This window comes from Oenanthe melanoleuca, chromosome 3 (assembly GCF_029582105.1).
Source record: "Oenanthe melanoleuca isolate GR-GAL-2019-014 chromosome 3, OMel1.0, whole genome shotgun sequence".
Taxonomy (NCBI): domain Eukaryota; kingdom Metazoa; phylum Chordata; class Aves; order Passeriformes; family Muscicapidae; genus Oenanthe; species Oenanthe melanoleuca.
Genome location: NC_079336.1, coordinates 108630234 through 108655329, shown reverse-complemented (window position 1 = coordinate 108655329; position 25096 = coordinate 108630234). Strand labels below are relative to the sequence as shown.

Genomic DNA, 25096 nt, shown 5'->3' with positions numbered 1-25096 from the left:
GTATCATATTCCCTACCATGCACCAGCGGCTGGGAAAGTCGAACGGTGCAATGGCCTGCTTAAAACCACCTTAAAGGCACTTGGTGGGGGGACTTAAAGGACTTGGTGGGAGATCAATCTACCAAAGGCCACATGGTTAGTGAATACCCAAGGTTCCACTAATCGAGCAGGCCCTGCCCAATCTGAGCCCTTGGAAGCACCAGATGGAGATAAGGTTCCAGTGGTACACCTGAGAGGCATGTTAGGAAAACCTGTTTGGGTGAACTCTCCCTCCAGCAAAGACAGTCCTGTTTGTGGGGTGGTTTTCGCTCAAGGACCAGGTTGCACTTGGTGGGTGATGCAAAAGGATGGAGAGACCTGATGCATACCCCAAGGAGACCTTGTTCTAGGGTGAACTATCTATGATACTGTGCTTTAACTGCATGTATGTATATGATTTAAAAGTTGACTCAGGCAGGAGCCAAGAGCTGTATCACTTAGAGTGCATTGCGAAGCACAGCTGTGGGACTGCAGTGCAGGTTCAGCCCAGAGGAATGACCAGATGGGATTCCTGTGGATCTGGGCCATAACTATTCAGCGACTTGGTGATGGTGACCAGTTCTAGCCTTGGCTGTGAAACATTTCTATTACTTGCTGGCTTTTTGGGAGGACTTGTTTCTCACAGCACAGAATGCCTCTGGGAGTTGCACAACATAGTCCCACAGAGAACACTGGAAGTGGACTAGTGTTTCCTGATGGCTGCAAGAGTATCCAGGATCTCAAGGGCAGTGAACAGCTGCCCCACATTCTGTCTGTCTCCTCCCCAGCAACCAATAAGTCAATTGTCACAGAAGTTTTGCAGCATCCTGCAAGAAAGGTGATCACAGCAGGGCATCTCTTTCCATCTTCAGTGTTACATTCTTAAATGGTTGATCTGGGCCAACTGGTCCAATACTTTGCTGACGTAATTCAGGACTGTAGCACGAGAACGAGGCAATATGAGTGTGGCAGCCCTGCTTTGGAGACAAGTTCAATTTAAGAGTATGGTCCCACATTTTATCAGTCTCTTAGTCAAAGAATGAGCCCATTGCTGTTTAGCTTAGTACAACTACAGCCTCTGGGACAGATTTATCTTCAAAGAGTACATTTCTTTCTTTCAAAGAGATCTCCCCCTCTCCTGTCTGTACTCCCCTGCCTCTGCAATCTTAGTTAAATCTTCTGTCACCATCTCCATGTCTGAGGATGTGCAGAGGGAGCTAAGGTGCAGAACCATATGAAGGCACCTGTAAGTTCCCTCTTCTGTTATGCTTGGCAGTAAAAACAGCCTGTGCAGAATGTACGGATTGGGGCTTCCTTTCTAGAACAAGGGCTCTTTCCACTCTTGTCAATGTGCAAGAGGCCACCCAAGGCTAACAGTCTTAGCTTCCTTGGCTTGGAACCCTGACTTCCTTCTGGGGTAGCCTTGCATGTTAAGGAGTGTTTTGATTGTCTAGAGTTTAATGACGGTGACAGAAGGGTTGAGCCTTTATGGGTAAAAATCGGGGGGTCAGTCCAAAAAGTCAGATACCCTGGTGGGAATCTGTTAGAGATCATCCATCCAGGGTGAAGAGGCAGACGAAAGACACTATAAGCAGTTAGGAATTTCACAATTCCTAGTCCTTGTTCTTGTGGGGGACTTCAAATTACTAGAAATACAGCAGAGAGGAAACAGTTGAGAAGGGTTCTGAAGTGTGCAGCTGAACAGAGTGTTGGCTGGAACTTTGGAAAAAAAGAGTTTATGACTTCTGGAAAAAGGGGCAGGCAACTCAGGAGGACAAAAATGTCATGAAGTTTTATGGAGAGAGAAAATTAGAAGGGCCAAAGCCCAGACAGAACTTAACCTGTCTACTGCCACACAATAAAAAAGAACTCCTTCTTAAATACATTAGCAACAAATGGAGGGCTAAGGAGAATATCCATCTTTTATTGGATGCCAGAGGAAACAGTGACAAAGGATGAAGGTAAAGGCTGAGGTACTTATTGCCTTGTTTGCCTCAGTCCTGAGTAGAAGACCCCAAGTCCTACAAGGAGCAGCTGAAGGATCTGGGGTTGTTTAGCCTGGAGAAAAGAAGGCACAAGGGAGATCTTACTGCTCTGAAAGGAGTTGTAGCCACATGTGGGTTGGCCTCTTCTAGGTTACAAGCAACAGGACGAGGAAGTGGCCTCAACTTGCACCAGGGAAGGTTCAGATTGGATATTTGGAAAATTTTCTTCACTATAGTGAAGACACGGTAATCAAGCTTTGGAAAAGGCTGCCTAGGGAAGTGGTGAAGTCACCATCCCTAGCAGTATTTAAAAGGACCATGTAGATGTGGCACTTAGAGACATGCTTTAGTGATGGGCTTGGCAGTGCTGGGTTAACTTGATGATCTTTCCTAAGGATTCTTTTCTAAACAATGGTATGATTATACGGTTCTTAAGCATGGCAGTGAAGCTGAATATTTTTTATCAGAATGAAAAGTCCATCAGCAGCATAAATAAGCACAGGCAAGCTCTCCTAGGTTGCTTGTGATTTTAAGGTTATGAAACATTGAAAACATTCTCTGAAGCCAGAGAATGTGTGGTTTGCAAGAAGAGCAATAAAGGCCACAGAACAGCAACTGAGACATGATGGGACCTTTTCATGTGACGGTGGATCAGAAATAGTAGCTCAGACTTTACCAGACTACATTGTATCAGTTGCTCACTAACAGACTGACTTACAGCTTTGCAGCTGAAATTACTCTTTCCTTCAAGTAAATTCCTAGTCAACTCTCTAAGTCCCCGCTGTTTTTGGAGTGTCTACTTACAGTAAAACCCACCACTGGCAAAATTCAGGTAGATGCAGCTAATGAAACCAGTTCAGTTGCCTCAGATGCTAAACCTTTTATTTTTAGGTCATCAGTCTTCCTGCAGAGATGATAGAAACCCTCCTTGTTTCTTTCTGGCACAGCTCAACCAGGCAGGACTTTGTGGCCTGTTCAGCAGATGTGAGGGGCAGACACTCCTGCCTTGCAGAAGCGTGTGTGGCACGGGTCTGTGGCATCTTCATTGCCGGCAGTGTTTTCCCCTTCCTGATGTTTGCATTCCCTTCCTCCAACATCATGCCCTTGCAGAGTGCACAAGAAATATAACAGCAGCCACACTGGGTTAGGCTAAAGCCTTCTTTCCTGCTTCTTCAGAGGGCATGTACAGTTAAATTAAAAAACACTTTAAAATGACAACTACAAGTTGGATCCTAAGTTTAATTTACTCCTAAAGTTGTCTTAGGCTTTCTGCTAAAACAGAGTATATACTATATTATTCTATTGAATTTAGGAACAGGAGCTAACAAGTGAGACAGATGGAATTCTAATGCATTTAAAAATAAACCTCAATTTCTAATGCAATCCACAATCTTCCACTTTGTAAAAAACTAAAGCTTTACATACTAATTGGAAGAAATGCAGTCTTAGAATAGTATCAGAACAAATACTCTACATGATAGATTGCTTTCAATTTATTTCTACAGTTTCCATATCTAAATGCATTTAACCTAACAGATATATATACATTCAGTAAATAAGGCTTTGTATGTAAAGTAACCCAGTACTTTACATCCTGTCATTTAATCTAGCTGGCATGAAGAGAAGCTTTTTTGATCTGTACCAACCATCATTATCTCAGTGTAGATCTCATACTCCCTATCTGTTATGTTAAAAAAACTTTAATTAGAGGGCTTAAGCTAGTCTTATTGAATTATATTATTTTTCCTCCCTAAACTAAAGATACATTAATCTCAGTTTCCCTCTTTCCATGTAATTTCACATCTGTATTTTGATTAGGAATTTTATGTTTTCGAAAGAGAAAAGAGTCAGTATTTAGTAGATTTAAAGCCATTCTAATTTAATCTGAGTGTAGAAAAAAACACATTTCCAGAGCATTTAAACTGAAAGGTGACTCTAAGTTCACTTGGGCTTAGGCTGCCACATACACTGCCTGTAAGTTCAGCAAAGTGTAACAGAACATGAAAAATTTTGGAGGTTACATTTCTTTTCCACAGTGTTAATGTCACTACTACAGGATTTTTAGTTGCTGAAAATGTGGGTTAGCCTCAAGACTCTCTTCTCGTTCTTACCCCATCTAGCAAGTAAGAAAAACAAAACTGGCAGCCAGATAGATACCTTGGTCTCTCTTTCTGACCTCACCATCTGCATTGTAATAAATCACTGTAAAATCTCTGTCCCTGCCCTCCCTCCCTGCATACATCTGGTCTGAGCAGAATTCAGGCAGAGACATAAATTCCCATAAACAGGGCATCAAGCCAGGCAGCTGCCTGTCACTGTCCTTTTAGGAATGTTTATCTTTTGATTTACCAGAGGAAACATTGGGTACTCACCCTTCTTCCACTAACGAACAAGTGCACGTGAGGCAATATTGGCAAGCAGATGGATGTTTGTGCTTCACTTTACTCCTGCTACACTCTCTTCTGGTAACTTGCTGGTCTGCCCACACATAGGATTGCAGATTCATTAAATTACACTGCAAAGAAATTAGATTGCAAATTCATTAGATTACACTGCCAAGAAGTGGGCCTCACAAAAACAAAATACCTATTCTAAAAGGTCCAAGGTGCCCTTCAAACACACATGCCAGATTTTTGGTCTGATTTTAGAGCCTGTATTTCTATCCTGCAAATGGTTTATTAACCCTTTTGTTACAAGTAGCTTCTAGTAATCTTTGTTATATTCATACCAGATTCACAGCAAATGAATCTACGCTATATTTTTTCATTTACATTGTCTTCTGCACAACATCTCTCAAAGCTTTTTCAGTAGCCTTGTTTCAGGAAGATGGCCACAGCTGGTCTGTACGTCAGACTGTGGTGCTTTGCATGACCGAGGCTGTATAATGATTCCAGTGAGGCCAAGACTATAGGATTTGGCCTCCAAGTTTGCTCCACAAAGAACATTGACTTGGCAGGAATCATTATTTTGTATGTACAGTGGATGAGATGCATCATAATAATGCAGTAATTATGTTAAAGATGCCTGTCACTTTGACTACTTTGGCAAAAATATTCAGGATTGTTTTCTCTTGTTTCAGGAATGATAAGAGAAAATTCAATAACCATTCACAGACCTCAAATGAAATGGTTTCCATTAAGTACCAGATGCCAGTACAGTTTTTCATGGATACACTTGTCTATAGATACCCATATATAAAATAATAATATATTTTCAGAGTGGCAGCATCATCAACCATTTGAAATTATATGAGCTATATCTCAATCAGGCTGATAAATGTGGGATAAATGTGAATTTTTAACTTCTCACTCACTGCTTTTGAAAACCAAACAGACAGTGCAGCCATTTTAAGCAGAAAATGAATGCTTTTATACCTAATAATCTCCTGAGTGAATTGGTTCAAAAAATTCCAAGGCTTGGCACTCAGTGTAGGAGCTCCAGTTAACTGCACAAAAGTGTACATCTGTAGTAGTCCAGAGCCTGTAGGAGCAAATCTATAACAAATGTAAACCAGTAGAAGGAGACAGAGCCACACTGTATGACCGGGGAATATGGAGCATAGACTGTACTGCACTAATGCTCTACATGGATACAATCTTCTACAAACAGAGTTGGCTGAATCTGAAGATTGATCAGCATGTATGGCATTTTCCTTTGATCTTGTAACTGAAACAAAATATTGGGTTTAGGAAATCAGACCCAGGCAACAATTTCTACCTAACATTTGTTAAATCAATTAGTCTATCAATCAAATCCCCTCTTTGTACTTCCTGGTCTGTGATGTGACTACTGAGGTAAGAATGAACTAAACATATGTTAAGTAGACATTTGGCATACTAGAACTGCAAAGTATTATTCTATTGAGGAGTGCAGGTCTTGCTAATTCTCTGCTACCCTTCAGACTGTTCTATTTCTGAACATTTTGAAAAGAAAACTCTCCTAAATTCCCTTTTATTTACAGTGCATAATTCTGTAGTTGTACTAGTAAAAATGAACATGAGAAAACAATTAAGACTGTGTTTTTTGAAATAAGAAATGGCTAAGAAAATGCAGTGAAAATTTGTATTATTACACTAAAATATTACCTCACAATAGGGATACCATTCTCTGCTCCAGTGATTCTACCACCTGTATGTGTCCCACATATAGCTGAAAGCCTCTTAAATAATCCCGTGATTGCTGCTTTCATAATACTCATAAACCCCAAGTTTTTATTCATTTGCAGCTACTTTTGGTTGAAAGGAAAAGTTAAACCTCCAACTCTCCTGTAGGAAAAGGAAACAAGATGTAAACAAGGAACAATGACATCTGAAGATCTTTAGATATGCTTCCAACTCAGACTAGGGAGAAAGACTCTCATTTGCAGTACACACTGATTTAATTAGAATCGACATAGTATAGCCCTTAGATGATGTAAACTAAATTGTGAAAAGGAAGCTCAATTTTTTGGTATTTTTAAAAGCATTGAAGGTGCAGGGAGGTACACTGAAGCTAGGTAAGATCCCCAACTTCTACTCCTGTTTCCCCTAGAGATATAACTCTACTTTCCCCAGCGTTGAACTTATCCCTCTCCAGACTGGACCTGCTTTTCCCTTCCTCTAGAAACTCTGTTGCTGAGCAAGCTAGCTCAGCACATTCCCTTCAGGCAACCAGCTACAATTTAGTCAGCCCCATACAGACTCCTGGTAACCTATAGCTGGGAGGAGGCCCTCTTGAACTGATGAAGGACTCCAGTGATCTTATCTTGATCTGCCTTGGAGAGGATAGGCTGCAAAACCTGAGTTACAATAAGCTTTAGATGAGATTGTTAACAGGAGGCAAAAAGAAGTCTTTGGCAAATAATGCCAATACTTCCGATGCAGATACTGACTTCTGCTTTACTATTTATCAGAGTATAAACTTGTAAAATGCGGATCTTATCTTCGGGAGCCACAGATGTGTTGGTACAATCTTCCAGTCAGTGAGCTCTTGCGGTGAAGAAATATTAATCCACTGCATTTTGAACACAGATCTATTTGCTGAATTCTTATAGAATCGTAGAATGACTTGGGTTGGAAGGAACCTTAAAGACCCCCTAGTTCTAATTCCCTGCCATAGGCAGGGACACCTACTAGACCAGGTTGCTGAGAGCACCATCCAGCCTGGCCTTGAACATTTCCAGGGATGCAGCATTCACTTCTCTGGACAACCTGCTCCAGTGCCTTATCACCCTCACAGTAAAGAATTTTTTCCTAATACCTAATCTAAAACTATGCTCAGTTTGGATCCATTCCCCCTTGTCTTTTCATCACATGCCCTTGTAAAAAGTCGCTCTCTGTCTTTCTAGTGGGTTTCCTTCAGGTACTGGAAGCCGCAAACAGGTCACCTCTAAGCCATTTCTTTTCCAGGCTGAACAGCCAATTCCCTCGTAGAAGAGGTGCTTTGTCTCTCCAATCATTCTGGTAGCCTCCTCTGGACTTGTGGAGAAACACAGTGGAAAACACAGCCAGTAACACAATTAGAAAACAACTCTCACTTGAGGGTGAGGCAAAGATGTGCAGTGTCAGGAAGGAACCAGTGCAGATCCCCTGGGATGACTCCATGCAATCTCTGGCTTTAGAAGACCATCTCTACACACAGTTTGTGCCTCCCTTTTCCCAGGAAGAAATTGAAAGAGCTTAGGAACAGCTGGAGATACGTCATGCCAGCTCTTTACCTTCTCCACTCAGAGGACCCAGAGGCTGGAAAGCACATTCCTGCTTTAAAAGAGCATCTCCAGATAAGGGTCCAATGTGTGTCTCAAACACTGATACCTGCATGGCTGTAGAGCCAGTGAATCAGACAGGAATCCCATCAGACAATTCTTGGTAATAACAAAAGACTGTTGGTATTAACATAGTGTGAGGAAGAACAAGTTGTGACAGGAGAAAGGGGCCATGAGGAGGTAGGGCACCACTTTTGTTGGACAAACATCCTTGCTGAAGTTCTTGGAGATAAACACAACATACCATAGTGCAAGCACGGGAATGAGGCCAAGAAGTGGGGATGGGCTGTAGGGAGAATCAAGACCACTCAAGACTCTTGACAGAACAGACTGTGTATGAGACCTAATTTACATAGAAAGAGAGAAATGAGTCTTCAGGGCAGGGAAACTTACCTATAAAAAAGTATCCCTGCCCTAGACATCAGCTGAATTCCTTTCCCTTTGCCCTTTCCTTTCCTTTCCTTTCCTTTCCTTTCCTTTCCTTTCCTTTCCTTTCCTTTCCTTTCCTTTCCTTTCCTTTCCTTTCCTTTCCTTTCCTTTCCTTTCCTCCCCCCGCCTTTAATTAATCTCTTCCTTTCTCTCTTCCCTTTCTTCCTTCCCCTTTATGCAAAACTCACCGTACGTGTCAGGGACTAACTTACACTAACTTCTATGCCAAGTGTATGATTTCCTAATCAAGTCTTCTGGTTGCCTGCGGACCCTACTGACTGGCTCCCTTCCGACAAACTGCATTTGTGGAATTACAACCCTTTCCCCTAAAGGCCGCCCCGCCAGGCTGCCGCTTCCGCCCTCGCCCCAGTCCTGACGTCACCGCTGGTGGCGGGAGCAGGCCCCGCCCCAGTCCTGACGTCACCGCCGGTGGCGGGCGCAGGCCCCGCCCCAGTCCTGACGTCACCGCCGGTGGCGGGCGCAGGCCCCGCCCCGCTGCCGCCGCGTCCGGGAGCCCCACGCGGTGCTCGGCCAACTGCCCGAGGTAAGAGCAGTCATCGCCGGCTCTCTCCCCGGGGACTTCCTGTGGCTTTAGGGCTTTCCCGAAGCCTTGGGAAACGGGGAGGTGCGTTGTTGGGAGGCAGGGCCGCTGTGCACGAGTTGTGGGCGCTGCTGGTTTTGTTAGTGATCGTAATTGAACGCGGTTTATGGAATCACAGCGTGGTTTGGGTTGGAAAGGATTTTAATAGATCGTGTCGTTCCAACCCCCCCGCTATGGACAGGGACACCTTCCACTAGGCGAGGTTGCTTGAGAGCTCCATCCGGCCTGGCCTTGAATGTTTAATGAATGACACGTTTGCGGCTTGCTTAGGTGTACGTGAAAAAAAGAACATGGGCTTTAGGCTTTTATTGCATTTTTTTTTTTTTTTTGAGGATGGATGTTCTGTAGGCAGTAAACTGATGCATTCCTGTTAAAAATTTACAAAATAGTCTTGGTTCCTGAGGAACCTTGAGAACTTGGCCAAGTTTTTCAAAGAGAGGGCACGGTGTGCGTATTCAGCCGTCAAAACAGTTAAGCAGCGCCTGACGGAAAGGCGCGTAGTACTGAACGTTGAGTGCCTTGTAAAGAAACTTCTTTTACTCTCATGTTGCTGCAAATGTCCCCCTTCCTTACGCTTTGCCACAGCTTTCTGACTGCAATCTGAATTGCTGCCGGCATCGTGGAATGGACTTGCACTAGCAAATTAAACTTTAGATGATGCCAATTAAAAAGGCTCATTTTTGAGACAAACAAAAATGGAAGAACTGGATTTTAAAATCGATATTGAAATGTGTCTGGCCTATTTATTGGCTTTAAAAGTATAAAAAACCACTTCAAATCTGAAATAGCTGGATATTGCTAATTCTGTGGCAGTATGACCGTTGGTAAAGAAATGAGAAAACACTCAACCCAAGACTTCTCCAGAGTGTGAGAAACTTGAAATTCATTGGTAGAATTTTCAGGCTTCATATCAGAATGCAGTGCACGAGTTACACAAACCTTTCTGATAAGTGCCTTTCTCTTTGAAGTGGTTTAAGATTTTTAATATTGTTTTTTCATCTGTGGTCTGCTTTTCCAGTACACTGGAAAGGACTGGCCACCATAGCTCCAGGTAGATGTTTTTTTCCCACATCAGTAAAATTGATGCTAAGAGCTCAAACATCTCACTGCTATTGTGTTATATCGAACCAAAAAATGGGTAAACGTGCTTCTAATAGTGAACAGCCAAATGAAAATAATAGCACAGCAGAATAAAAACCAGCCAAAAGTAGATCTGAATTGCTGTTCAAAATGGTGCAGAGAGGCACTGCACGAATTGCAGATACAGAAAATTACATTCTGGTAAAGGGAAGTGCTTGTTCATGTATTGTGGAACTAATGGCTGAAGGAAACTAGGTCAGCAGTTTAAAAGGATTGAAGAAACCTCTTGGCTTTAATTCCAGATATTCATATTCATGGTGCTGATACCAGTGGAGAGTGGCAGCAGGTTTTAGAAGTAGTAAACTCTCCGTAGTTTACAAGTATACAGGAGGTACAAACTACAGGCGGGTAATTTCCTATTTGCTGCAAATTTGGTAGGACAGAAGTATTCGGTACTGATTGTTGTCCCCCACTGTGTGTAAACTGATTTGTCCAAGGAGACAGTCTTTTGCTGCACAAGAAGTTCCTGATAGGTTTAGTGCCAAGAAAAGTATATGTTTTAAAGATCAGTTTAGAGACACAAATTTAGTATCACTTTAGAGTGGACTTGAACTGAAGTATGACAGCGTATCTGAGTGTGGGAGCTTTTATGAAAATCTCTCACGAAGAAGTGAGATACATTAAGAAACCTGTTTTTATTATTGTACTTATGCTGGGTGTACTGATGAGTTGGAGCTGAACAAAGCCAAGTTATATTGGATTTGTTCAGAAGAAGAAACCACTGTGTCATGAAAGATGCAGAATTTGGGACAGTTGATTACAGAGAGTAAAAGTGTATTATGAATCGTGCAGCTGGAGTTGAAGGTTTGCATCAGTGGATATAGATGGGGCTGTGGTAAATGAGGGATGTTTAATCCACTCTGAGATGACTGTTTTCTCAACTGAAGTGTAAATGAGCCTGTAATATTATTCTCTCCCTTAAAATTTTAATCTCCTTTTAAAACAGGTGAGAATAAACTTTGCAAATCCTTTGAAGCTCAAGTGATTCAGCACCATCAGCAAGAGACCGATAGATGTGACTGTTTTGTAGGATGGCTCTGTGCCGGCTTTTATGGTGGCTGGAGCCTGGCTTTTCAAAGCCAGGGGCAGGGATTTCTTGGCTGTTTCGCACTTGTAATATAGTGCAAATTATGCCCTCCTTAACTACCATGGCTTGAGTTGGGATATTTTTAAGGGGATCAAGATGAGCCAACTGGTATAAATCTGATAGTTAATTGTAGGCCTTTTTACTTTTGCAATGGAAATCTTCCTTGCAAACAGGATTGCGAGTTGGGTTTGCAAGAGTGTTCTAATTGTACTAGATTGCTTTGCAGCTGCCCCAAGAAGGCTTGAAAGGTCAAAGCAAAGCAGGCCTGTGGACACAGTGATGACTAGTGGGCAAGTAATTATTATCAGCAATAATGCGTGTCTGTTACAGATTAGAGCCTTTTGTACTCAGAACTTTGCACACATGGATTTCTCTGCCCTAAGTAATTTTGTTGCTGAAGAACTTAGTCCTCTTCTCTGGTAGCTTTAAATTTAGGATGCTAGTTGTTCTGTTGCCCTACAGTCACAGCAGTGAACTGCAATGTTAGAGCAGAAGTTACACTTTGCTGGACTTGCAGATCAACTGCATTCACTGCAGGTTGTAAGTCAGAGCTCACAGGAGGGAGGACAGTGCCAGTTTTCAGGAGCTGACAGATGGTTTGCCATATCAATTAAGTTCATGTGTTTATTTTGAATTTGAGAGCAGTTTTATGTGTCCTGACCAAAAGGTTTTGGGTTTGTTTTTGTTTTCTCTAGTTTGTTTTTCCCCTCTATGCAATCTGTAAATATCCATGAAAAGAAGAAATCATCTAATTGCCTAATCTAATTTTTATTAGGTGAATTATGGAAAAAAATAAAAGATCTGATCTAAGTATGAAGAAAAGGCCTTTTAGTGCTTAAGGAATATTTAAGAACTAACATGATGCATGAATTCAGTATTTAGCAGAATGCTAAATTGCTTTTTGTCTTCTGTTTACATGTTACAAAATATTTTTATCTTGAACTTGCAGTTTTAATTCCAGTTGAAAACCACGTGCATGATGGTAACATGGAGCATTTTTCATTTCTGCTTAAGTGGTTTCCTATTGCCATGTTGACAGATGCATGTAGCTTCCACTACTTTCACAATGTATCCTCAGCAAAATCTCTCATAGAAGTACTTACAGCCTAATTAGAGTTTCTATCTTTCAGTATGACAGGGTTTTGCTGGAGGCGGGGGGAGGGGGGGAGGGGGGGGTCATGAGCAGGATGGGAAGTTTGGTTTTGCTTTTTAAGCCAGCTGGCAGTTGCTTTCTAAGGCTTGTGTTAAATCACTTCTAGATCTATTAAAAGATTATTCATAAAAGGCACCTGAAAATTGACTGCCATTTCTCTTTTTCCTGGATGTGCTTTTCTTAAAAGGGGTCTGTAGTTCTCCTCTTTGTTCTCCTGGAATAAAAATGTAGCTAATTTTTCTAGTAGTATTGTGCACAACCATCTGTATTTTGTTTGTTTTTATTTGAAATACTTTAATATGGCATTTAACTTGGTTGTATCTTTGATCATGTTAACACTACAGCAAACTGCTTTTGATTGTCACCTGTGTAGTTGTTTTTATAGAGTTTGCAAATGGCATATTTTCTCTTTCTCTTTTTCATATTTGTGTCTTTTCTGTGGTGCATTAATAATGTCTGATATTTCCATCCCTTTTTGCAGTTTGTATTATCTACTTTGGTTTATGGTATATTGCTATGTTGACCGCAAGGAAAACAAGGTGTTCCTTGTTTTCTAAGCAGAAGTATATGTAAATTTAGTAGCCTTTCTGAATAAAAGAGAATTTATTCAGAATTTTTCAGAATATTCAGAAATTTTCCACCTATGGAAACTTATAAACATTTTTAAACAGACCTAAATGCAATGCATGAATTTTCTCATTAAAATGGTTTACTTTTGCAGTCTAAACTCCTTTTCTTCCTCAAATACATATTCTTATGTTTTTTTCCCAAAAACATGGCAGCTCAGGGTTATTAAAAGGGAAATTTGTTTCTGGTAAGTTGTTGTTATGAAGTTGTACAACATTTTTCATCGCAGTTTTTTTGCACCAGTGTCCTTAATCAAAGTAGTCTATTTCTTTTGTATTTTATGTTTATGGGTTGTGAACTTTTCTTTGCATTCTCAAAATTAAAGGTCTTTTACAGTATTACCAGTGTAATACAACCACACGTTATGTGTTGTGCATCCTAGGTCTTACTGCTTGAGAATGAAAATTCTGCCTTATTTCCTTTAGAATTACCCATTGTTCACATTACTTAGCTAGCTAGAATTTTTCATTATTTCTCTTATCTGAATATTTCTACTGTCCTTAATTTTTAAAGTGAGAACTCAATGCCAAGTAAAATCTGGTTGAAAGTCAGTAAATACAAATCAGAAAACCTGTCTAATAAACATTGTCTTCTGGGACTCACTTAAGATTTGCTTGTTCAAAATACAAAAAAAAAAAAACACTTGAAGAACTTTGAGGAAAAATTTGTTTGTTGTTTAATAACTGAAACATAACTGCTGAGGGCAGTGTAGCTTTTGGGTATGTTTAGAGAGTCTCGGAGCTCTCCTGTTCTTGGCTTTGTCATTCTGGAGGTGTGAATGCACAACCCATGTGTTGATTTTGGCAGAAACAATTTTTTGGAGTTTCTGGTGTACATGTTTTCTAATGTAGTTTGCTCTTGTTGTTAATGTTACCAAAATTATTTTAGGCTGTTGACTGCTGCCTCATTGTTGGCATGTGCCAATACTGTGACATGTCCTGATTAGAGATTAGTTATGCTGAAACAGGGTAATGAAAAGAGAGAGATCTCTACACAGCAGGAGTAGGAACTTGCTAGTTCCTGTTACAGTGAACAGAAAGCACAAGTTTAATAATTTCTTCCTGTTCCCCAGGCAGAAGCAGCAGACTTATCAGTGAAGGGTTCTGTATGTGTACAGATATTTTGATAGCAAAATATATTTCAGACTGTATTTGTTATCTTTTCCTTCTATATTCCTATTCTTCTTCTGTCTTATTCCTTAAGTCTAACTTGGTATACTGAAAAGAATTTCAAATATGAGACTGGTTTATCGTTGTAAAACAGCTCCAGTTAATTTTGATAACACATACTTGCTACAGGCTTTTGCTAGTTCTTTCTTTTATTCTTGGTGGTGCTGGATATACTGAATAAGGGAGAGAGAGAAGTTGGAATTTATCACTATGCTCATGCCTGCCCGTCAAATCAAGACCATAGTAGGTTAAGTAGCACAGTGATACTAAGATCTATAGGTGATTGTTGGATTGGATTACTTCCCTCCCTGTTTGTGTAAGTGTAGGAAACATGTATTGACAGACACCTTCTAACAAAACATAGCTGTATTAATGACTGGGAAAATCTAGTTTCTTTTGTAGCTTTGAGGGGTTTTTAATGCTGTATTATATGACTAAAGGTTAACAACAAACATTGTTTCTGAACCCTTTTAATCAACCTAACATGGCTGATCATAAAGCAGGTGGCTAGGAGGATAGAACGGAACACAAACAGTGTTATTATGAATGCCAGAAATAATTGTATTGGTATTTCGCCTTTCTGTGGGCAGCATCTTGTGAATCCAGCTCAGCTTTCTTCCTTGGGTCTGCCACAGCTGACAGAAGTAATACTTATGTGTGTGGTATGTGGGTTACATGCTGGGGTAGGGAGGGGACCTCTAGCATGGTTGGCATTATGATTCTGTACTCAGTGCGAAAACTAGTTCTGACCAGGATGAGCAGTCATGCAGCTGAGTAGGATTATAATTCTTAAGTATGCAAACAATAGCGGTGAATCTGGGCTTGTTAACTAGCTGATCATATTTTGGAATCACACTGGTGTGGTTAAAACTGAAGTTGCAGACAAGCTTGAGTAGTTCCATACTGTTTTTTCTCCCAACTATCTTCCTTTTTGACCTCCAAGAGACAATATAAATAAAAATAAACCTCTCTCATATATTCCATGCTCTTGCCAGGGAAAGATCAAATTGTTATCTAAAACAAACTCCAGTGATGTGACAGCTCTTTGCTGTTTGTACTGACTGTGTGGCTTCGTGTTTATAAATAAAGTGCAGTTTCTCCAAATTCTATTCCCTCCCTCTTGTACTCAGCATCCGGAGAGTGGGATTATCACACTGATTCTAAGAAGAAAAGTCCGCTGTGATCCAAGTGCTCCCACTGTCCTTGATGCAGCTCACTAAGTGGGCGGGAAAATTACATATTTCCTTTTTTTCCTTAGAACATTTGAAAAGTTGTTGCTCAGTAGAAGTTGTAGAAAATAACATAGCTCTAAGTAACACTAACTCCCCAATATAATACATGATTTATGATTTGAGAGGAATTAAAGATACTGATTATAAACCAGAAGCCAGATGGCTTGGCAGTAGCCATACCATGGTACTCTAAATTCTGGGAACAAAAAAGGGGTGCACTGATATGTTGACAAGATTGCAAGAGTAATCTGAAATCCCAAAATCAACTCAGCTTTGTTAAAGATAGAGTTATATTTGAGATTATAATACCCTATAGGGACTTCAGAAAACTGGATACAAGGTTCACAAGAAAAATTTTTTGGACCCTCCTGAATGAACTGACCATGATGTAACTGGTGCTGAAGTAATGTCTGTTCCTAAGACAATCTGAAGCTGTATCCCCATTGGATTGGTTTGTGGATTGTTTTTCCTTTTTGGTTAGTTAATAGTTAGTTTTGGTTTTGTTTTGGTTTTGGTTTTGTTTTTCCTGGTGTCCTGCCTGCTGCTTGATGTAGCTCTTTATATAGTGCAATTTATAGAGCACTTCTTTTAAACATGCAAATAATTTATTTCTATCACAGATCATAAAAGTTAAATAGTGTTTTAGGATCATTGCAAGAATAGGTATTCATGTAAATTTTGCAAAGGAGTTAGGAGATATCCCTGAAATTACAGGACCTTTAACTGTGTTGCTGCTGACATTACCTGCCAGAACTCCTCACATGTAGGCATTTTTTATAATGTTTAATGAATGAATGCTAATGCTTTGTGTTGTAAATTACAATCTTTTGACTCTGTAGGTACTTAATGAAAAGGATTATTATTTTTGTTTCCACTTTCCAGATGGAAATGTCAGAAGATGATAATAACATGGAAGAATACCCCACTGAAATTCATGATTATCTTACAGCATTTGAAAAGTCTCTTGGTTCTGTAGATGAGATGCTGAAGACAATGATGTCAGTTTCTAGGAGTGAGCTTTTGCAAAAGGTAAGTTATCTTCCTTTTGGAAACATTTTCCTTATTAATACACAAATACTTGGGAGCCTGAATTGAAATAAAAGGGTCTGTTAGGCCAGCCACTGCACTGAGAAATAACAAAAATTGCATTCCTATGCTTGACACCTGCTGTTAAATTCTTATATTTCTAAGAAATCCAGATGGTTTTACAAGCTCAACAATGAAACACATGGTCTTCCAAGCTGATAAGTGATAATCTTACCAGTGAGTCATTTAGCTCAAGGACATTATAGCTTATTCCTGGCCTTCCTTAGCCTGGTCCTCTATAATGGAGTAGTCATAAACATTTTTGACTGAGATTATTTCACAGCAAACTGAGTGGAAGTGATGTACCCAGCAGCATGTGAAGGTTAACTGGCAGAAGTAAGAATTGACCTGATTCCAGAAGTCTAGATTTGAAGGACCTGAGCTGTCGCCTTTAGCTGTGCTATAAGCATAAGTCTGCAAAATGTGGCTTTTTATCAGAGCAAGGTAGTGCCTGAAAATTTTCTATAAGCATCTCTGTCTTGTGACATTTAAATGTGTAATTTCTTTCTGTAGGGCAAGAAAAAGGCAGCACATGAGGGACCTTCTTTATCCTGTGAGGATTTCTTACACAAATAAATTGTGAAGAAAGCAGTCTTGACAACACAGATCTTTTGACAGTATCCATGTTAGAATTAGTGAGCTGTACAATGATGTTATCAGAGTTTCTGGAAGCTGTGTAGGACTAAAATAATAAATTTACTTTGACAGTCAAGGGAAACAAAAACCCCTTCATTACCTTTATTCTTCCTTTGCTTTATATCCCTAAGTATTCTAGCATGCATTGAACACACAGTCTATCATGTGTAGTGTTAACATTCATTGGTATAATGTATATTGACATTTGAGTTTCAGCAACTTTTAAACTTTTTTTTTTTTCCTTCCATTGGTAGCAAGAACTATTTTGAATTAAATTTTTGTGGAAAAACTAGGACAATTTCTGACTGTGGGAGCAGTAGTCCAAGGGCTACATGCCAAGGGATTGTGCTTTTGGTTGTATGGGACTGTGACATTTAACTTCATACTGCGAGAATTACATGAATACTCAGAGAGGGGAGAATGAATGTGCATGTGATGGCATGGAAATAAGGCATAAACATAGTCTCAGTGAATTTGTGATGCAAAAATGTGCTCCTTCAATGTGTATTCTTTTATAAATACATTCACAATTATAAAATGTGCACATTACTACAATCTGTGTATAACTTGCTTAAAAATCTTCAAACATGATTTTTTTTCTTTTCATTCTAGTTAGATCCTCTTGAGCAAGCAAAGCTGGATTTGGTTTCAGTGTACACGTTAAATTCTATGTTCTGGGGTAAGTATGTGGAACAAAAGAAAACGTACTATTTTTGATTACCATTTGAACACCTAGATAGCCACAAACACTAAATAATCATATTTCTAAATAATTAAAATCTTGTGATTACCTTGAGGACTGACATTATTGCCATCCATAGGGTAAATGACGTTGAAGCTCCAAATCAAAAGTCTGTATTTAGAAAAGCTAATTTTGTATGTGCATGAATATATTTCTGGTTTCTTTGTGACAATCTTTTCTGTCCTTTAATGGAGTGAAAGTTTAACCGTTTTAGTTGTTTGGGGGTATTTTAGCTGCAATATTTGATAATAGTAGTTTGTCAGATACTTAATAATACAGTTAACAATTCTTATTAATGATTTTGTGTGGAAGCTTTGGTTTTCCTATGTGACTGCTTGATAGGGTCCTCAGTTATAGATAGCCTTCGGTTTCAAAAAAATCTTTTTTTTTCTTGTAGTATACTTGGCTACCCAGGGAATCAATCCAAAGGAACATCCAGTGAAACAAGAACTGGTGAGTTGCTTATGCTGCATGCATCCTACTTGCGCAGGATGATTAGCCCAAACAGAAGTTTAGAAATGTTTATATCTACATATAAAAATGATACATTGATGTAATAGCGTGCATATGCTACATGGTGTTATCTAACTATATATATATGCCCTGCTGGGCTCTGTAAATTAGAAAAGTAATTTTTTTTACTTTTAAACACTACTTTTTAAACACTATTGTTTAAAGTTGTAGAACCTGATGAAATTAGAAAAGGATGATGAATGATATTATCTTTTCTTTTTTTCCACCTTTGGTTGAGAATTGGATTCTGTACAGAGCAGCTTTTCACTTGTATCTATTAAATGGAAAAATGTTACATGTCGGATAATAATTTATAACTTCCAGTATGGCATTTTTTTTCTTATAAATACTTGGAATCATGTTAATCTCTGGGGCTGCCTTTTCTAACTTCTGTATGATTTTAAAAGTGTAGTGTGGCTGATTTACTAGGGAAGACGGGAAAGTGGTCCCCTCCCCCTTCCAAGCCGTCCATTAATTCATTTTCTCAGCAGTAAAGAATCCAGTTCAGTGACAAAGCTAAAAGCTTTTTTGGCACCAATTGTATGTGTATTGTCCAGTAGTTCTGCATTAGTGACATATTTACGACCTATAATAAATCTTTAGTTTTGTCTTTATCTTCCATTTAGATGCATGACTACAGTATAGAAGGCTAGCTATCTTGAAAATTCTGCTGACTTAAAAAACCAAATCATTTAGCCCAAAGAAAAAACAGAAATCAAAACTTCTCACTACTAATTTTAATTCCTGAAAAAATGAAAATATTAAATCTTGGCAGATGCAAAATAGTTAGCTTAAATGTAAACCTTAGATAACCAGTGGAATGGAAGAGAGGACTGAAAAATGTGGAAAGCTAGCCTGAATAACAAGAATACTTCTATTTTTAGTTTTGTGAGGTTTTCAGTAGTCTAGACTGTATCATATTAAAAAATGCATCAGTTAATATTTCATGAGCTTTCTGTCTGTTTTTTGTTCCTCCTATATTATATAGTGTCTGAATATCGTGCTAATTTGGTGATACTAAAAACTTTTATCTCTTCTGCTGTGAATATTTTATATGTGTATTTTACTTCACAACTGCTGTTTGAACTCTGAAGAAAGAGTGAATATTTTCATAGCCTAGATTGTTGCTCAGATCTCTTTTTGTTTTGCAAGTATCAAGGTTGAATGAATGCACGTTTCTTCCTTGCAAAGGCATTGCGATGTTCTTACTCCTGTGGAAAAGGAAATAAAAAAGACCGTTCTGTCATGATTATTTTGTTTTTAGAATTGCTCTCATGTATGTACAAGTATTCAAACTGTACTTAGAAATCTCACATTCAAACTGTCAGAATTAATTTCTTTTGTCAAGTTGGCATCTTCCAGATCCTTTTTCTGATGTTAATACATGTAGGTTTGCCATCTGTTCTCATTAGCCATCTCAGTCACCAAAGAAATATTATGGCTGATCGTGATTTCAGACCCTGTAGAGCCCTCCTTGTTAAAGCAGTGTTTTTGATACAGAAAGAGTGTCCAAGTTTTTGACAGTTGTGTATAATGATCACTGAAGAGTTGAAAATCAGTTCTGTTGGTAAGTCTTGCAACTTTTGTTCCAAAGAGGTGGCAGTGGCTGTGTGAGAAATGTGTGGGTTACATATCTAAATTTATTTTAGCAGTATCCACACATGTTCTGTTAATCCACATTTATAATTCAGGTATCAGGTAGAGTGCAACATTTATGTGTATAAATATGCTACTGTTTGTATGACAGTAACACTCAAAGTGAAAGGCCATATTAGCCTAAATATGTAGGCCTGAAATTTGTGAACTAAATTGTTAAATATTTTGCAGAGTTACTCTAAGTGTACTCCCTAGTCAGTGAAAAGAAACAGGCACTTAATTAAGGGGGTTTCACATTTAAAGCTGCTTAGTACTCTCTCAAAGTAATTTTCTTGTTGCAGGAGCAGATGAGGGTGAGTAGGCACATAATGAGATTAAGCTGGGAGGGTATACTTCTGTGGGGATGAGTCCAAGCCATGGTCTGGTCAAACAAAGCCCCCATAAACACCAAATAACTTTGGTAGGCTAAGATATGTCAAGAAAGCATCCCCTTTTCCCTGGAAACAGGCCTGTATTTTTATTTATGACCATAAAATGAACTTCTGATATGGCTGGAAATTCATCAGGCTGCCCAAAATAAAGTCTTTGATAAGCTCCCTTGACCATTTCGGGAACTTAACCCCTTGACTTCTGGGTAGTTGCATGTGTAATGCTTGTACCATCTTTGATTTTGTGTAAGATGCTTTTTTAGCTTTGCTTGGACTTGCTGAATTTTATAATTTTTTTTGTTGGCAGTAGTCAGGCAGTATAATTCATCCATAAATGTGTCAAATACCTAAATCTTATTTTGGCATCTTTATGTAGGTCAAACTCCAAACTGAGTTCAGTATTTTATTTTCTAGCTTTGCTTGCAAGAACAGTTCCCATATCTCTGCAAATTAGATGCAGAATCTGCATCTCTGTAGCACTTTGTGTGTTCCTGTTATAGCGAGTGTCATGCAGATGGTATGGTAGGTACCTGTGATGGAAAATATGCTAAAGGGAATCTCAAATTTGCAATACTATTCTTCTAGGTATTATAGTTCTATAAGTGTACAGTGTGGAGAACTTCAACTCATTGATTCATTTTAGCAGTAATCTTGGGAGAATGGTTTGAAAGACTTTTCCTTTTTTATTTTTTTTTTCTCCCTAGGAGAGAATAAGAACATATATGAACAAGGTCAAAGAAATAACAGACAAGAAAAAGGCATCCAAACTCGATAAAGGAGCTGCTTCTAGATTTGTAAAAAATGCACTCTGGGAACCAAATGCAGCAAATGAACATACTTCCAAAACTCCTGCTAAAGGAAAAAAGCTACAGAGGGACTGAATCTTTTTTTCCCCTCATAGGAATTGCAGACACCTAGAACTTACCTGGAAATGTTTTGTATACTGCATACATCTCATAGAAGTGCTGTATAACAGGTTAATTTATACTCATGAACTTTACAGGATTGTATTTTGTCCAGAACACTTGTCACTGAGGTGGTCACATTTAATGTTTATCTAAAAGTGCCATTTGATGCACATTTGACACTTCATTTCTCAATGATAATGACCTGACATATACTTGCTGGTAACTAGTGATGTTTTGTTTATAATGCCTATGATTTCAATTTTTTTAATGATTTATTGACACTTTTTTATGTCGTCAACCTCCTCAATATTAAAAAGTTTCAAACACTGCTCTCCGGTTTGTGGATTTTATGAAAGAGCATTGTGTGAAATGCCATATTTGTAAAGTTTTGTATGGTTTATTCACTGTATTAAACTCTTCAGCCTTTCAGCTTGAATGTGTGCAATACTCCCTTTTGTTGCCTCTGAGAAAGCAGGTCTTTGAGGGCTGTAGGCAAACATCCTGGATTCCCCTCTAGGCCACTGTGTCTAGTCAGTGGAAAAGTTAGATATACCCTAAAGGCAGTATGTAGGGTCCAAAGAAACAGGCTAGGGGTGTCTATTAGGAAATGGCACATGGAGGAACTCGATGGAGTTTTGACTGCAGTGCTCATCCCTTAGTGCTGATGCTTGGCAAAATGTGCTCTGGACTGGTAGGAGTGTTGTCATCTATTGGTGTTTCTCACATCTTCATTAGGGAAAGCATCCTCTGGTGCAATAAAAACTGCTGCTCCATCTTGCAAATACTGTATTTTTACTCAAAATGTGGAGCTTGGTTTTTTAGGAAAGGAGGAGTGATAGGTGGATTCAGTTTTCAATATGCTGCAATGCAAAGCTCAATTATCTGCCCACAAGCTATTTAAGAATTAGCAAGGAATTAACAATTATGAAGGAAAAATAGATTATTTAGCTTACAAAAATGCATTTGGGGTAGCAGTCAATATTTGGGAAATATTAGTGTGAAGGACTAAATGATAAGAACAAAGGAATCCAATATAACTCTAACATTGCAAGCTGAAAGATGTTCATGTTCAGTGGATGGTTACTGTCCCTGGCATTGTACTGCAGCAGGCGATGCAAAGTGTGAACTGAATTGAATTAGGTATTAAAATGAAGGTTTTTCTGTAATTGCTATCAAAAAACACATACTTGAAAGTAAAATTTCAATGCATTGACAAGTTTATTAAACTCATTGCATGTCTAGGAACTTTTTTAGTGACTAGTATGAGTTTACATATTTTTATTTGCAATAAACTCTTCAGGTAAATAGCAATGCCTTCAATCCATCTAACAGAAGAACTGTTTAGATGTGGGTACCTAACCTTGCTGCCTCAAATCACAGGACTGCTTATGTGAGTATGCATGTCAAAGATCTGTAAAAGGCTAAAATGACAGTGCTTTATTTCTTCAGGTTAATGTCTTGGTTATGTCAAATGAAGGAGCTGTTGGAGTTGGGAGGGGCTTTTTTGTTTAATTTAGGTTAAAAATTCAAAAGACCCAAAGTGCGTTCTTGACCAAAAGTAACACATTTGTGTAAAGCAATTCTTCTAAATAGCTTTGGATGGTGTTTGTTTGGAAGTCTATGTGCCCTGTGTCATACCCCTTTCAACCTGATACTGCAGATGGCAGTATTAGGCTGTTTCAAATAGACTTTTGGACTAGGCGTGGATGTTGAGGTCTACATGTACAAAGCATGACGATCAAAATATTAATCTCAAACCCACTGATCTGAAAAAAAAAAAAAAAAGGAAAAAAAAAAAAGTGGGATGTTCCTTGGACTAGTGGGGAAGAGGTTGGAAAGAAGTGGTCTGAAGTAGCACAAACCAGAGCACTTTAATATAGAAATTTTCTGAGAGATAACATCTTCTGCTTTGAGAGGCATTGTCTTGAGGAAATGAGTAGCTCAGCTTCTACTTACACACAGTGCTGTTAATTATAAGGGGATTGCAGAACATTTACATTACATGATTTTGCTCTTAAATTTCAATTATAGATTTTGTTTTAAAAGGATAATTTCTGAAAAGGATTATAATTGTCCAGTAGAGTACACAGGTTTCATTGGTAAATGTTTAAACAAGAGTAATGCAAGGCTATTGGCGAAGACTTAGTGAGGTAGAAGTCCATCTGGCATAATTAATTATATGCCGGTATTTGACATTTGTAATAGGGCAATTTAAATAGATATAGCACATGAAATTTTGTGATATTTTTTTTTTTTTTTTTAAGGCTTGCATCATTCAGTACGGCTGTTAGCAGTGTGGGTTGTGGCTTTGGTTTTCTGACACAACACAACTCAGAAAAATATCCCACAAACTAAGAATCTTCACCCTGTGCTTATTATTCACTAACAGCCCTATTAGAAAGAAGCTTGAAATCATGATTATGAATGCTTAGTGGGTTTTATATCATTGAAGTGATTACTTTGTTAAAGATTTTTTTTTATTTAATGAGTTCTTGGAACTTTTCTTGCTTTCCACTCTTTGCACCAAGGAAGCGCTGAGGTTGGTGAGAGTATGTGAACTTAGCAGCTGGGACTAGAATTTGGTATGAGGTTGCATGGGGAATTTTCCAAGTTCACAAAAATATATTTGAGAAGAGAGATGAAAATGCAGCTCAGGATGTTAAATCACTGGTGTTAGTGGCAAATAACTACATAAAAATAGCAATTTGGTATTAACTGTCCTAGCCATATAAGGAGATTTTTACTGTAACAAAATGATTATCTGACATGAGACACTAGGTATTCTCCGAGGTGTGTGAAGTTTCCAGAGATGTACTCCTAGAAAACATTTCTCTGACAGAGTTTACTGTGGCTGTAAACAAAGGAGGAACTTTCCTAGGGCTTAAATTTCCAGCCTTAAAAATGCTAGCCACATGACTTGGGAAGTCAACATATCAATAGGCTTGTTTGTACTCCTTCAGTATTTTTATTAATGGAGAACTGTATTCCTAAGAGTTTGTTTTTTATGAAGTCATGCTATTTTTCCTGGCCTTGAAAATCAGTGCTAGCATAGAGCTTTGTCAAAAACTGTGAGTGTTGCAATTATACTGAAAGTCTCAAACATATTTATCTGGAATAATAAAAGCTAAGCAAACAAAATTCTCTCAGGATTAAGAATTTTCTTGGGTTTAAGAGGGTAGACTGATACTCAGTTTTTAATTGCAGTTTTTAATGGGCTGGGACCATTTTTATAAATGTAAAGGGAAATCCTAGTTTTCATAGTAAATGACATACATTACCCAGGATGTGATGGTGACCTGTTTCTGCAGCTCTAGGAGACACCGTGGTTATGTAGATCAACACTTGTATCAACTCTCAGCCACAGAAGGCTTTTGGGAGCCATGAACATCTAACTCCACTCTAACTGGAAGCATGGGTAGAGTTACATTGGTGGAAGTGGCACCTGTGGGATAGGGTATCCAACTTAGAAGTGCCAAAATAATCGAAAGTGGTTGAGTCCCCAATGTGTACAGGTCATTAGTTTCTCGTAAACCGAGATGTAAAGATGTCAAAACAGGGTGTTATTAGTTTGTTGTTAGTTATGCTTCTTAGACATTCACTTGCCAGTGATGTAAAAAAAAAAAAATGTTAAGCTACATCAGTTACAGAAAGCAAATACAATTTGTCATTTTAGAATCACACACGTGATACACATTTGTTAAAATATGCATTTAGGTTCTGCAGTGGGATAGTGTAATTTTCTTTTTCCTAATCTGTTTTGAGTATTATTTCTTACACGAAGTTTTAGAAAGTCCACATGAATGCTTTTGTTTTGCAGAGCACTCTTAGCATTAGTGCTAGTTTTGGGGATTTTTTTTCTTCGATTTCTGCTTTCCAGTGGGATACACTTGTGATATTTTATTGATAAAAGCAACAGTTTATCTTTTTGCTGACTTTTAACCTTCCCTGTGGCAGAAGATTACAGATCTATGGAATATTTAGTGCTGGTGATCTAAGAAGCAGA

General features: G+C 38.7%; 1 protein-coding gene and 1 long non-coding RNA gene across 2 annotated transcripts; one reads left to right on the top strand and one right to left on the bottom strand.

Moving 5' to 3' along the window:
- Window positions 1–325: 325 nt before the first annotated feature.
- LOC130251219 (uncharacterized) lies at window positions 326–8217 on the bottom strand. Its single transcript, XR_008840113.1, has 3 exons — window positions 5378–8217; window positions 4376–4518; window positions 326–3106 (listed from the first exon to the last, which is right to left on the bottom strand). It is a non-coding gene; the product is annotated as an uncharacterized LOC130251219 (long non-coding RNA).
- Window positions 8218–8250: 33 nt separating this feature from the next.
- Window positions 8251–21529, top strand: C1D (C1D nuclear receptor corepressor). The gene is made up of 5 exons (XM_056487686.1): window positions 8251–8719; window positions 16067–16213; window positions 17519–17585; window positions 18046–18101; window positions 20890–21529. Exons 2-5 carry the CDS (start codon window positions 16067–16069, stop codon window positions 21064–21066), a joined length of 447 nt encoding a protein of 148 aa, XP_056343661.1. The 5' UTR covers window positions 8251–8719; the 3' UTR covers window positions 21067–21529.
- Window positions 21530–25096: the final 3567 nt, after the last annotated feature.